Genomic DNA, 13926 nt, shown 5'->3' with positions numbered 1-13926 from the left:
AACAAACACACTCTACTTGTCTATAATATAAAGTTTAATGTTTGTTTGACTGCTTGTTGGTTTGTTTGTTTGTCTCTATATAGGAGTGCAGACGGAAATTCCTACGGACTTTAAACTTGGCATACCGACTAATGAGGAAAAGTTAGGAAGAACGTGCGAAAATTCACTTTCATGCGTTATTTGACGCACGATTTTTTTTGCCTGTTTACGTTGTGGATTAGGGTGTAGCGTTTTGACGAAAGAATTTTGTTTTTTAAGGCCTGCGGGTAGGTTCGATCCCAGGACTGCTGCATTATTAACGCCAGCAATACTAAGAACAATTTGGAACCGTTTTTGCATAAATTCTGTGAAAAATTAAAAAAATATGGTTTTTCTCGTACCATTTTCTACACACTAGAAGGTCATCGAATCTGCAACCCGGTGAATCTTTACGTCGAGCCTATATTCGTTTGAAAGCTCTTGAAATTCCCTTTAAAATGAGCGACACGACACGACACGACACGACTATACTGCATTCCAGTCACATATTTTAGAAAGCTTTAAATCCAAAAAAAATTCTGAAAAAGTCATGGTCGGGAGCACGTTTTGTAATCGTTCAACGGTGACTCAATTTTTTTTTTAATTTTAAAGTATGCCAATTTGAAGCCACGGTCTCTACGATTAATTATCATATAATCTTAAGATATATTTTTCCACACAGCCGGCAGAACTAATCTCACTATGGCTTTGTGACCAAAAAAGTCGGTTTTCAGAGGTGCGCATGGGAGCTTCGAACTTCAAATTTTTTTTTTGGTATTTTCGTGTTCAGTGGACCATCGAACCTACCCGCAGGCCTTAAAAAACAAAGTACTTTCGTCAAAACGCTACACCCTATTGTGGATGCGTGAAAATTTTTGTAATTTTTGAAATCTATTAGACTTTTTTGATAGTGTCTTGCATTCTTCTGAATTCGGTTCATTAGTAGATGAGATAAAGTTCTATGAGAAGCATGAAATATTTTTGAGATAACATTTTTCATTCGTGCGTTGCCTTATTTTCTCCTATCAATAGGCCGGCCATGAGAAAATTGTTTTTTCTTGACGACTGGTAGAATGAAATTTGTAGTGCGAAAATTGCAGCAATTTCTCTCCAGTGTGTATAAAATAGAACTTTTCTTATTCGAACTGTCACTTTGTTTATCTTTTCGAAAATGGTGTGGCGAATCGATGTTTTCGATGAGAAAAACGGCAAAACACCACATACACGCATGAAAAACGTTGCGTTCACCACTGGGTGAAATAGGAAATTCCTAGACGAGCGAAATTATGGCACTCGCTTCGCTCTGGCTGCAAACGTCTTTCTGGCTGCAAACATCGCTCTTCTTATAATTTCCTATTTTCTCCCCTCGGTAAACAAATAACTATTTCCATTTTTTTCTATCATAATACACATGAAGTTCGTTTGATTAGTCACCGCGTGAATGAAGTTAAATGTGCATTTCCATTTACATAATATCAACAACATTGTGCTGTTTAATAAAAATTTTATCAATGTGCCCCATATATTTCGTTATGTATAATAATGAACGAACATTGAACTTCTATGTTTTGATAAACGTCTGCATTATCAATAGTAATAATGAGCAACAGAACGAAAAGCATGTTTTAAAAACATTCACTCTGCCTCTGAATGGCGATGTCTATCCCGTTAATATTCGATTGAACGAGTAATTAGCGAAGCATTTTTGTTTTTTTCACTTATTAAGTATGCAACTTTAGAAACATTACGAATTGTTTCGGAAAACTTTTTGCAAAAGTTTCAGACAGCTGGAATATTTGAGTTTCTTGTAATTCAGAGGATATTCAATTTACGATATATTTTTGGGCGAAATCTGTTTGAATAACCACCTCACTCCATTTACATTTCGATGGCTGAACATAGAAATATAATTTTAATTTGAATTCTTCAGTAATTAATTCCGTTGATACTGCTAGCTTCCTTGACGGCACAAACATAGAGTTTGATGATATTGGTGGGTTGCGTGTTTTTTGATCTCATCGTCGCCTCGGATAAAAAAAACATTCGCATTATTAGTTAGGGACCGTCCAAAAATGCCTTCCTCTTTATAAAGTATAAGGTTGTAATTGTAATCGACCAATGCTACAAAACCAGGGAAAAAAAAAATCTTCAAAAAATTTCGACCTATGTGGTGAAAAGGCACCTTTTTGTTAAGTGACATAATATACTATTTTAACTCATCGAGAATTCAAATTCTGAAGCGCACTCATGGCGTCATGATTCTGATTTCTCTATGGTCGCATATAATGTAATAGCTTATTACATTACTGGGGAAAACAAAAAACTGGTTCAGGAGATCAAAGTGTGTAAAATCCATTGCAAAACTCTAGATAACAATGAAAAGTAGCGTTTTAGTGAGAACGTTGACCTTGGATTCGCCTGGGATCAACAAACTTTACACGAAAACTCGACTTTTCAACTGTATATCCCTTGTCATATGAATGTGCTTCAATTACATTTATGCCGTACAACTTTTCTATGACAGACATTTTTGTGGTATGTTGATAATTAGCGAGTGTGCACAACGTATACTACGAAAACCCATCGATTACCATCTCCCTACAACTGCAGTTGTATGACATTGCTAAATCTTCTAATCCATTGATGGTCTCTCATTCGGAATATATTTTTAATTAAATTATAAACGCTGTTTATCTCGTTTCGGAACTTTCTGGCCTTATGACAAACTCGAGGGGGAAACTAAGCGAGCATATACTAGGGCATTATTTGCTATTGGTACCAATAGCAGTCAATAGACACCATAATAGAAAGACAGACACGAATAGAAGGAAATTCTACAGCGATACTGTATCGCCGATACATGTTAATAGTCGCCACTATTGGTGACTATTTACGTCTATTGGTGAAAATCTAAGTTCCTAGGCGTTTATTGGTAACTATTCCGAGAAAGAACTACGCCGGAAAATACTGGGTCAGTAAGATATGCTATTGATGCCGATAGCCGGCAATAGTTTCCAATAGATGCCAATAGTTACCAATAGATGCCAATAGTTACCAATGGACGCCAATAGTTACCAATGGACGTCAATAGTTACCAATGAACGTCAATAGTTACCAATGGACGTCAATAGTTACCAATGGACGTCAATAGTTACCAATGGACGTCAATAGTTACCAATGGACGTCAATAGTTACCAATGGACGTCAATAGTTACCAATGGACGTCAATAGTTACCAATGGACGTCAATAGCAAGCAATAGACGCCAATAGCTACCAATAGACGTTAACAGCTACAAATAGACGCCAAAAGCTACCAATAGACGCCAATAGCTACCAATAGACGCCAATAGCTACCAATAGACGTTAACAGCTACCAATAGACGCCAATAGCTACCAATAGACGCCAGTAGCTACCAATATACGCTAATAGTTCAAATATAAGTAGATTGTACAAGATTTGCTCGCGTAGTTTCCCCCTCGGACAAACTACTCGCACGCCCCCGCATCATATTACACCCAAGCCAATGCTAGACAATTCATGTTTCGTGTATATAAATGGTTGCACTGACAATGGCTATTACTCTTCAAAACAACATCTGTGTGTACAATCCAGATATTCAATATAATATATCAAATTCATCAAAACCAAAGTTGTACAACAATTTATTGTCTTCGTCAGCAGTTAAATGCCATACACTCGAAAGAGTCAGGAAGACGGAAAGAAAGAAAAAAAACGTTCACGTAAATATCAAGAACGAGAATGGTAAAATTGTTTTATTCAAATTACCAAGGTGATTTGTATGCACACAATGGCCGGTGATTATGTTTCCTCTCTGTTTCTTGATTCGGTGTCCACTCACTGTGTAAATATTGATGGTCTTTGATTTTTATTTATGTAAATTGAAGATAAGTTGACCAAACTTAATCAACCTTACAGTCACAAATACAAATCAATTAATTTCTCACTACAAGCGGTATGTGGCCCACAAGCAGCACACTAAAATTTGTATAACAAACAGAATTAAGATAAAATTATCATCCGAATTTATTGACTGAAATCATTTGAGTTTGGCTAATAAATGGAAATTCGTTCGTCTATTTACAGAGCTAATCACAATCGTAGTTGAAGAATAATGCTGCTTCAATCTGGTCAAAACGTTGTGAGTGAATATGAAACGGTACGTAAAACTGAAACTGCTCCGACGAACCATGACAATGGTCGATATTTGGACCTAATCCAAGATACGCTGAAAGAAGGTTGGTCCGTTCATGCGAACAAGGATGGACGGTTATATTATTGCAAGTAAGTGGAACACCTTAACATATTTATATTGCTGACAAAGCTATGCGCGGTGAAATTCCGAATTCCGAGTGGACAGCTTCGTATTACGTAATTCGATGTTCACATAACGTACAAACGTTTTGTGTAATTTTCGAGACGTCATACCTCTTAACCTATTAGTACCTTAAAGTTTGCTCATTTCACCTATCATTCACTAAAACTATAACGCAAAACAGTATGACTAAAGATTAAGACTAAAGCTGTGTGACGACAATTGACTGGCGCTTAGCAAATTCAAGCATTTTATTGATTGAGCTGGGCGCTGGCGTTTTTCCCTAGTTACACTTCATTACACTTAATTTGATAACGGGAGACTAGACAGTGCTCATGTCAGCTGGCAACAAAATGTTGACAAGTTCTAAGGCGATAATCAATTTTACTTTACTTGGGAGGTAATGTGTCTGTTCCTTCACTAGGGAAAACCCATTACCTCGCTCGTAAAGTAATAGTACGTTGCTGTACCAGGCAAATAATTTGATATTTAATACGAGATATCGAATTACTTCCCTGGTACAGTAATCTACCATTACTTTTCGCGTAAGATTTTTCATGTGTATCGACGTGAACTAACTCGACGATAACAACTCTGTCAGAGACATTGTCAGGTCCTGTCACGAAAATCTGTATTCCATCTCCGATTGGTGTGTGACACACTTTACAAATGGGCTGCAACACAAATGACATCCAGAGGGAACTATTTCCATGAAATCATTTTCCCCTAATTTTCCCCCGCGCCGCCGGTTTATTTTTTCCCAATTTTTCGGCGCAAAGTAGAGGTAATTGGGAATGAACTTGTTTCACCAAGTACGAGAAAAAATACATTTTTATCAAAAAACACAATAGAATTGAGTGAGAAAAACCAACATATTGCATGTGTTCAAAATGAGAACGCATGGTAGACAACTAATACTTGACTAATGATTCGAAAAATCTGTATCTTGTGAAAAATGGACTCGCGTGTAAAGTCAACTCCTTCGCTACGTTGATGTTGATAAAAAGGGAAAATAATATTTTGGTAATTCTATATCACCAATTAATAACTGTCAGATTTTTCAACTTTCTTCTTTATTGACCATGGAAAAGTTTGAAACTAGTGAAAATTTCGAAAAATCTGGCTAAATAAGTTTGAGTTTCGGCTGGTATGTAGCTGATTGGAAAATCGAGACTTTTTCGGATACTTTATGTACATTTTGGATTTTGAGATCTTGAAACTAGTGGAACATTGGTGGTCTTTTTACATAAAGTTTAATAGAAAGTCAATTACTTATTTTTCCGTTTGTATGTCCAATTTTTCTGGTAACAGCTTTTTTGAAATTTGAGTAACAACAAGATGAATTAAAAAATGGTTTCTGAGGTATTAGTTTCACTGAGAATGTCTTGAACCGGTTTTTGTCTAAACAAGAAATTGAATATTTAGGAATGGTCTTCAAATGAATTATTATAAATCTAGAGTGAAGCGAAAAACTTTTCCGAAAAGTAATAACAATTCGCCATATAGCGCCGATTTTTGCGCCGAAATGCGCCGCCGCCGCCAGTTCAATATTGTATTACGCCGAAGCGAGCCGCCGAAAAAAAAAAAACTTCAGTCGATTCACGCCGCCGCTGATACTCTGAAAAATGTTTACAGTCGCCGCCGATTCTCTGAAAAATGTTTACAGTCGCCGCCGATACTCTGAAAAATGTTTACAGTCGCCGCCGAACAAAAGTTGACCGGCGCACACCTCTAGTAGTGAGAAAAGTGAAGCACTTTCCCAACCGTGGGAAGAAAACAGAACTTTTCTCATTCCCAGTTTGTTTATGTTTTTGAAAATAGCATGGCGAATCGATGTTTTTGTTTCGTTGAGAAAAACTGCAGAGCACAACATGTACGCATGAAAAACGTTGTGTTCACCTCTTGCAGAAATGTAAAATTCCAGCTTGAGCGAAATTACGATCCTAGCTTCGCTCTGGCAAACATCGCTCTTGTTTAAGGCTCGGAATCGGTCGGCAGCGGTCAAAAAAGTGACTGACCTGAAACTTCAGATAAGGTCAGGTTTTCATTTATGAAGAAACCTGACCAGACCTGAACGTGATTTTATGAAACCTGTCAGGTCAGGTAACAGGTTGACCTGAATTTTTCATACAAATTTTCAGGTAAGGTGCGCTGAGTGGTTTCTTCGACAGCTGTGGTTTCCTGAGTGCGAGGCAGTATGGGTTCAGGGAGGGGAGTGGAACGCATACTGCACTGTTTGAATTGGTCAGCATGATTAATGAAAGGATTGATGAAAGGAAGGTGGTGACGGGTTTATTCCTAGACCTCTCAAAAGCGTTTGACACGGTGATTCACCGCTTGCTCTTGTACAAATTGGAGCGTGCTGGGATAAGGGGTGTTGCCTACGATCTGCTGAAGAGCTATCTGACGAACCGGAGGCAGTTTACTGAGTGTAATGGCGTCCGTAGCTCGATGACTGACGTCGAGGTTGGTGTGCCGCAAGGCGGAGTGCTGTCTCCGTTGTTGTTTCTGGTGTTCATTAATGACCTGTACAGTCTGCCGATTAAGTCATCTCCTTTTGGCTTTGCAGATGACACCAATATGTTTGTTTCTTCTGCCTTAGTGTCTGAAAACGTCTCTGAAATCTCGGATGATCTTGTCATCTTAGCGGAGTACTTTCGGCTGAATAAGTTGACTTTGAACCTCGGTAAGACAAAGCTTGTTCACTTCCGTAAGCCAGGCATGAAGGTTCTAGATATGCCTGTCCTGAAGTTTAATGGTGTTACGATCCAAACGTGTCCTAGTGCGAAGTGCCTAGGTCTGACTCTAGACGAATTTGTCCGTTGGGACGCTCATGTTGCTAGCGTGTCGAATGTTGTCTCTGGGCGTATAGGGATAATTAAGAGACTGCGTTTTCTCCCGAGGAAGGTCCTGAGGCTCATCTATTTTTCAACCGTTCACTGTCACTTGACCTATTGCGTGGGAGTCTGGGGTTCCGCTGCCAAGACTCTCATTGATGGACTCTGTGTACTACAGAGAGGGGCACTGAAAGCGTCCCATAAGCTACCAGCTCGGTAACCCACCGAGTTGCTCTATGGAAAAGAATTTCCTACCGTTCTCTCAGTGCCTCAGCTGTATAAGCAGGCAGTTTGCAGGTTTGTCTTTTGTTGTGTTAATCGTGTGAAGCACCGCTCTCTAGCTTTTCCCGACAATGTTAATTGCTACAGGACCAGGTACTCCCACTTGTTGAGGAAGCCGAAGGTCCAATCTGAATACGGAAGGCGATGTTTGCTCTTTTCTGGACCTTCGTTGTACAACTCACTGCCACTGTCGCTTAGAAACTTAAGACGCTATGAAGAATTCTGCCGTTCGTTAAAGGATTTACTGCTGAAAGAGAGCCGTTAGTGCTCGTCACTGTTAATTGATCGGATAATTGTTTGACGTACATGCGCTTTTCCTGTTTATTTAATTTTTATGATTTTTACGTTGCATCGTCCCTCACTATTTCCCCCTTATTTGACGCAGTTAATGTTGTTTAAATTTTTTGAAGAAAGAATTTTTTTTTTAGTTTTGTTTTTCGTAGCTTCTTTGAATCGTTAAAATTGCGAATTGAAGCTACGCAGGCTAATTTTTCCTTTTTTGACTTATTCTTTTTGTTAACGTTTGCTTTAATGTTTTTTTTATGTAATAATTAGAGAAAGGAAACTGTGACCTTTATATTTTTTTCTTGAAATAAATGGATAATAAGGTCAGACCTGATCACTCTAATCAGGTTTCATGTAAAATCAGGTCAGGTCAAAGTTTATTGAATCAGGTTCAGGTATTTTCAGGTCAGGTTCCTTTTCGAAGCCTTACTCTTATTAGAATTTACTATTTTGTCCCCTCGCTAAACAAATAACTATTCGCAAAAATAGTCCCTGATATCCAGTCAGAAAATACGATACGTCGGTTTTAATGGGGCGACCGATAAATGACTTATATATTCTGATCTCCAGTATGGAATCGTAGATAAAAATCGAATCCTGACTTGAGTGCTACTCTGAGTCATAAAATGTATGACGACTTTTACAATATATTTATAATATAAAAAGCACATACAACACACTTTATCAATCGGAAGCGATTTTCCGTTTCAAATTTCCAGTCACGAAATGAAATAATCAAAATAAAAATGTATATTCTTGTCCATAGTAACGAAAAATAAAATATTCCTACAATGTTGTTGATGTTGATACGACATTTTTATGCAGAGATTTACGTCAATAATGGCATAATAAATTGGACATACGACTATATGACTATAATAAGCCCCTACGGTTTTAATATTTCATACAGTTTTTTCGGGGTTTTCTTTTAATACATTTTATTCTTTGTTATCCTTTTATTTTCTTCAAATATAATTTTGATTTTCGAAACATAAATCGTTAGGAAATTTAATCGTTAGACGCGAACGGTATTCGCAATTTGTATGTGTCCCGTATGAAGAACAGTTTACAGTTTCAGGACATGAACTTTAATCATTTCTTAGCTCCTGACCAGCGATGAATCGTTGCCATTAACTGGACGCAAAATTCTCTGCAAAATTTTGTATTTTACTTTGCGTGGTTGCATCCGTCACCTTTGGCTCGAAACGTCACACTTGGCAAAATTAAGTTCCAAATATAAGAAGTAATATGAAGAAGTTTCGACAGATTGTGATGTTGTTAGCATAAATATCATTATTGAGAGAAAAATTAGAGTTTTCTGAACGACCCACTTGGATCCCCTTTTGCGTTCCTTGTCGAATACGTTGATACTTTGTATACAAACTGTATAAAACAGCGCCGGACCGCCATCCGATATGTGTCAAACTCGCAACTAACCGTCGCTCGACTAAGTGACTGCACTAACTACTTTTCTAAATATGCGTGATACAATATAATGCCACAAGGCGATAGACCTATTAAAAACCGTAATTACCTGTCTGAGTAAATTAAACTAATCTCACCACTGTTCGTTCCGTGTGTCACTTGATGCCATTTGCCTTCACGATTCTACTCTACTACTTTGACAGTTGACAGTCCATTGTGAGAAAAGAACTGAAAGAACCAACTCGTCATGTTGCAGAAGAAGCGACTCAGACTCACACTCAAACTTCTCATCTCGAGCTGGGAACCTGGCCCTGATCTCAGTCAGTGCTTCCAAGAAAAGTAAGGGAAAAGCATGTTGCGTTTTTGTGTTACCCTTTGGCCTTTCAAGCATCCCAGAGACTGTCCTGGCTGTCTCTTAAGAATTCCTCAGACCAGTCTAAGGTCTGCAGCGCTAGGCCACCACCGCAAGTTGCTAGAACGCTGGAAAATCTGGTGTCCACAGTACAGGAAACAGTTGCACATAATTCAATAATCCATTTCTTGATCTCCACGGGGACCTCCAACGGTCTCATATCGTCAATGGACCTCCAACGATCGCTCCACTGATGCTTGCGTATTCTCATCATTTGCACTTGACGTCCATTTTTCACGTAAACTTTCCAATCAAAATGGCGACCGGCCGCAAGCGAAGGGAAAAATGCAAAATTACCAAACTTCAGTTCAAACACAGTTCATGCACTCAGAAGCACTTAGCAAGCAATTTTCACCACACAGAACAACAATTAACGCGAAAACCAGCAGAAAAAACTAAAATTAAGAAGGAGCAAAAAACCGCACAACATCACAACCTATCACTTTTCACCCAGCCTACCAAAGTCACATTGCAGAAGAAGCGACCACCTGAATTAGCTGTCATACCGTTCGCGTGTTCCAGCTTGTGTGTACGTAAATACACTTTTTGCTTCTTTTCTATGAAAACAGACGCCTCAGATTTAAGACAAAGTAAGTACTTATCAACGGAGGGCTATCTTCTATTACGGTTACAATTGTCAAATTAATTCCCATTTTCGATCGGAGTCAATAATCTACTATTGTAGATCGACTTCCACTTCCCCGAATAGCGAAACATTGCCAACAACCCACTCTCTCCTAAAAATGATTTTTCTTCTTGGGCTCTTTCCTTATTACCAGCACATTTGCTAGATATTGATTACCTTAAATACTAAAGAAAAATTTTCCTTTTTTTTGCATTCCACTCCGGTAATTTTCTTTTTCAAATGCGAAAGCTAACATTTTCATTCTGTTGCTGGTTTAATCTGCAGTAAAGCAACTAAACACAAAAAAAATCCACAAACTTCTCTGTACACGAAACAGGATAATTACCCCCTAGTTACATTACTATCCCTTATTCATATACATATACTCCCAGCTGTATGGATATAGCTAAGCGCAAATACTTTGTATATTAAAATGTACATAATAGCGATTATGATACACATGAATTAAGATCGTACACAATCCAAGAATGTGTATTATAATATACACTTGCACGCGAGGAAGTAATTATTATTATCTCGCCAGTTGCGTTGGTTTGTTGATTATATTTATTATTTCTAAAGAAACACAAAAAATACGCGTAATATATGCGATATGCACAGTCAATATAGCTGCACAGTACATATATATACCAGACACCAGACAGTGATGTTCCACTCAAAGTAAGATTTAGCCTGCACTCACAATATTTACTGTATGCAGTCGACAATTGAAATTGAAATCATAAATAACAAACTGATGTCATCTTAAGAGTGATATCTCGAAAACTTGAACCAATTTCATGGAACAAGGTGTCATTCGGAGATGTAGGGCAGTTATCCTTGTTGTCGACTCGAATCGAGTTCTAGCAATATCCCCATCCGTAGGTCGAAAGTTTTGAGTTTTTTTTTTCTGTTGTCTCCACATACGTAATGGTTTATACGATGCAACTTTTCCCAAATTACCATTTCAATTACCCTTCGACCGTGACGCTTCATGTCGCCGATAAAAAAAATTGTTGGAGCTGTCTCACTCCAATACTCTTTCTAGCAAACAAACTCTCAGCTCCCTGTGTCAAATTCACACCCTATTTCTTTGTATTCTACAAACACTATTTTACATTTTGGCTGACACGATGTTACATGTCAATTCCAAAGGGAAAGGTTACTTGATTCTTTCACCACCTTAATAAAAAAGGTTGGTTGCTAGAGAGAGTATTGCTCATTCCCATCAACGCGATGAATGTATGAAGCGGAAGTTTATTAAATGTATACAAATTGACACTTGACATCAATTAATGAAGCTATTATCCTGTCACTATGCCATGTTGGTGTCCCATCCATAATTCGCACACACGACATTTAGCGACTTATTTTCGATTTGCAAAATATATTTGCGTGTGGAAGGTGCGCATGTTACATAGAAGTGTGCACCCGGCCGATTGTTGATAGGAAGGAATGACAGAACATTTTTCTCCGAATTATTCATTCTCAATGACGCTTCTTCTTGGCCACCAATAACATCAGCCGAGACCGGCACACACTTCTGTTCGTGCCTGAAACTATGACGATCATTTAACCTTTTAAATATTTAATTGACGAAATTCGTTGAATTTTTCATAGAGCCCAGAAAATGATTTTCTTGTGTCGAGTTCCACGTCGGAAAACTTCAGTATTTCATGGCAAATGTTATTTTACTATTTTTAGGCAAAAAGTTTTTTTGTCTGACGTTATCATAATACTTTTTCCACATTCTTTCTCCATTAAAATAACAACTAAATTTAAATAGAAGAAGTTGAAGGATGAAGAAGAAGTTTTGTGCTAATACTGTTTCGATAATGGTAAGGGTTCCTCCATAAATCACAGCTGCCATCCTCGGAGTGCCTTGCACGCATAGAAGCACTGATATAGGGCTATACAGAGGTTATTGTTGGACAATGCTCGCGTTCATTTATTTAAGCTTAAATGTGTCTTAAACATTAGGGGTAAACCATTATGCTTCGGGACGTTCGTAAGGAAGCTAGTTTCGTTAACTTTTGACATAGAATATATGGGCGAAATTTTACGAAATTGACTTACTTCGAACTTAGCGAAGAATACTGGGGGGTAAATAATAGGGGTAAACTGAGTGATAGAAAGTTAGTAGTTCATCGTTGACTTGCAAACTTCCTAAATATGCTTCACGTTCACACGAAAAATTGTCACATTATGTATTTTGTCTGACGGGTCCACGTTATCCGTTCTTTCCGATTTAGCCTGATTTTATTTACAAAAAAGATCCGATTTGGTCTAAGGTGTTGTTCGTATGTTATATCACGCGTCAAGCTATTTAATGGAATTTTTGATGCCCCCTCCCCCTGTCACACAAAAAAGGTCAATTTTGACTCAATTTTGTTAGAATCGTCAAGTTTCGTTGTGTCCCCTCCCGCATTATAGCGTGACGTAATATGTGAACAGTCAATTGGTTAAAAAAAATGGTTTTTTATATATGTCGGGACACATCAATGGGACGTCTGCAATTCTCATTGCTTTTCGATTCTAGCACTTCCTCTTCCCGAACGAAATCATGAATATTTGATGTCCTTCAAAGAACAAAATCCCGGAAGAATCGCGAAAAATAAATTCAATTTAAAATTTGCACAATTCGAACATTTTGAAAGCGGAAGTTGTATGTAAGTGCTAGCGGAAAAAGTATTTTACCGTAAACTAACAATAAAATGTAAATATCATTTTCCCTGCAATCGACATTGTGTCAATAAAAGCTTAGACGTTCAATGGTTCAATCAAAACGGTTTTTTCTTTCATCTTCTACGTTTGTTTATTGATATTGCAGTGCAATTTCATATTACTAGGCCATCTGTGCATAATGTCGGTGTGCGCTGAACGAGAAATGTCGGAAGCTGACATTGATACGTTGCAGTGTGAGATTATCATTTTGCTTGACACAGGGAATCCCAGTGAAATTTTGACATTACATTGCATCAGCTGTTTTTCAGCTGGTTCACTCATACAAACAAATCCTTTCATACTACTTTATGCGGTTAAACAAGTACAATCAAGTTTGTTTATATGGGTGGGCCAGCTGAAGAAAATTGTGACCTAAATGTCACTGATTGGAACATTACCATTGTATTCATTCAGTATAAATCGAATCTGGATTTGGAGTGTCAATATCGCATCCATGGCCTGAAATCTCATTCGACCTGAATATAAAATTAAAATTTTTGCGCTTGAAGACTGAAATCGACGGATCTCGGCACGCAAACTCGAATAGTTCAATTTTTCTGTACTTTTCAGAGAGAGGTATTTGTGGCCGAAAAAGTTCCTTTCTCCGGTCGAAAATGGAATTTTATTTTTTTCGGACGCGCGATCTAGTGTGCATACTTTGTTATATTGAAATGGTTGTAGAGTGACAAAAACTACCACTTTTCGCAACGTTTTCTGCAACCAGCTGCGAAATAGTTATTTATACAACCGAGGTGCAAAGTATTAGGCTCTCCTACAACGTTGTGTACAACGTTTTATGCCAAAGAGGCATCTAAAGTTTGCAAATTTTGCATATTGTGATGATGAGAAGCATAAAATGAACTTGAAATGCAAAACATAACTCTACCCTTAACATACATTCTACTGTATGAGCGAAATATTGTATGAACGGTCAAGTAGACTGCATTTGTGTACGCCTCAAAAATTAGTTAACTTAGGTTATT

The 13926-nt window shown here is 37.8% G+C and overlaps 1 protein-coding gene across 3 annotated transcripts in view; it reads left to right on the top strand.

Annotated features, from left to right (window-relative positions):
- The first annotated feature begins 4128 nt into the window (after positions 1-4128).
- The window catches only part of LOC119083046, a 113625-nt gene continuing 103827 nt past the window's right edge, over positions 4129-13926 (top strand). For 2 of the 3 annotated variants that reach the window (XM_037192668.1, XM_037192667.1), the window contains exon 1: positions 4129-4322. In XM_037192668.1, coding sequence (XP_037048563.1) covers positions 4153-4322 — 170 coding nt within the window. In that variant the 5' untranslated portion in view covers positions 4129-4152. The remainder of the gene's footprint in view (positions 4323-13926) is intronic. The other variant, XM_037192670.1, reaches the window with a different exon arrangement.

The sequence above is a fragment of the Bradysia coprophila genome, unplaced genomic scaffold, assembly GCF_014529535.1.
Source record: "Bradysia coprophila strain Holo2 unplaced genomic scaffold, BU_Bcop_v1 contig_538, whole genome shotgun sequence".
NCBI classification, from domain to species: domain Eukaryota; kingdom Metazoa; phylum Arthropoda; class Insecta; order Diptera; family Sciaridae; genus Bradysia; species Bradysia coprophila.
The sequence above is the reverse complement of the archived record's forward strand: the minus strand, read 5'-3'. Positions and strand labels throughout refer to the sequence as shown.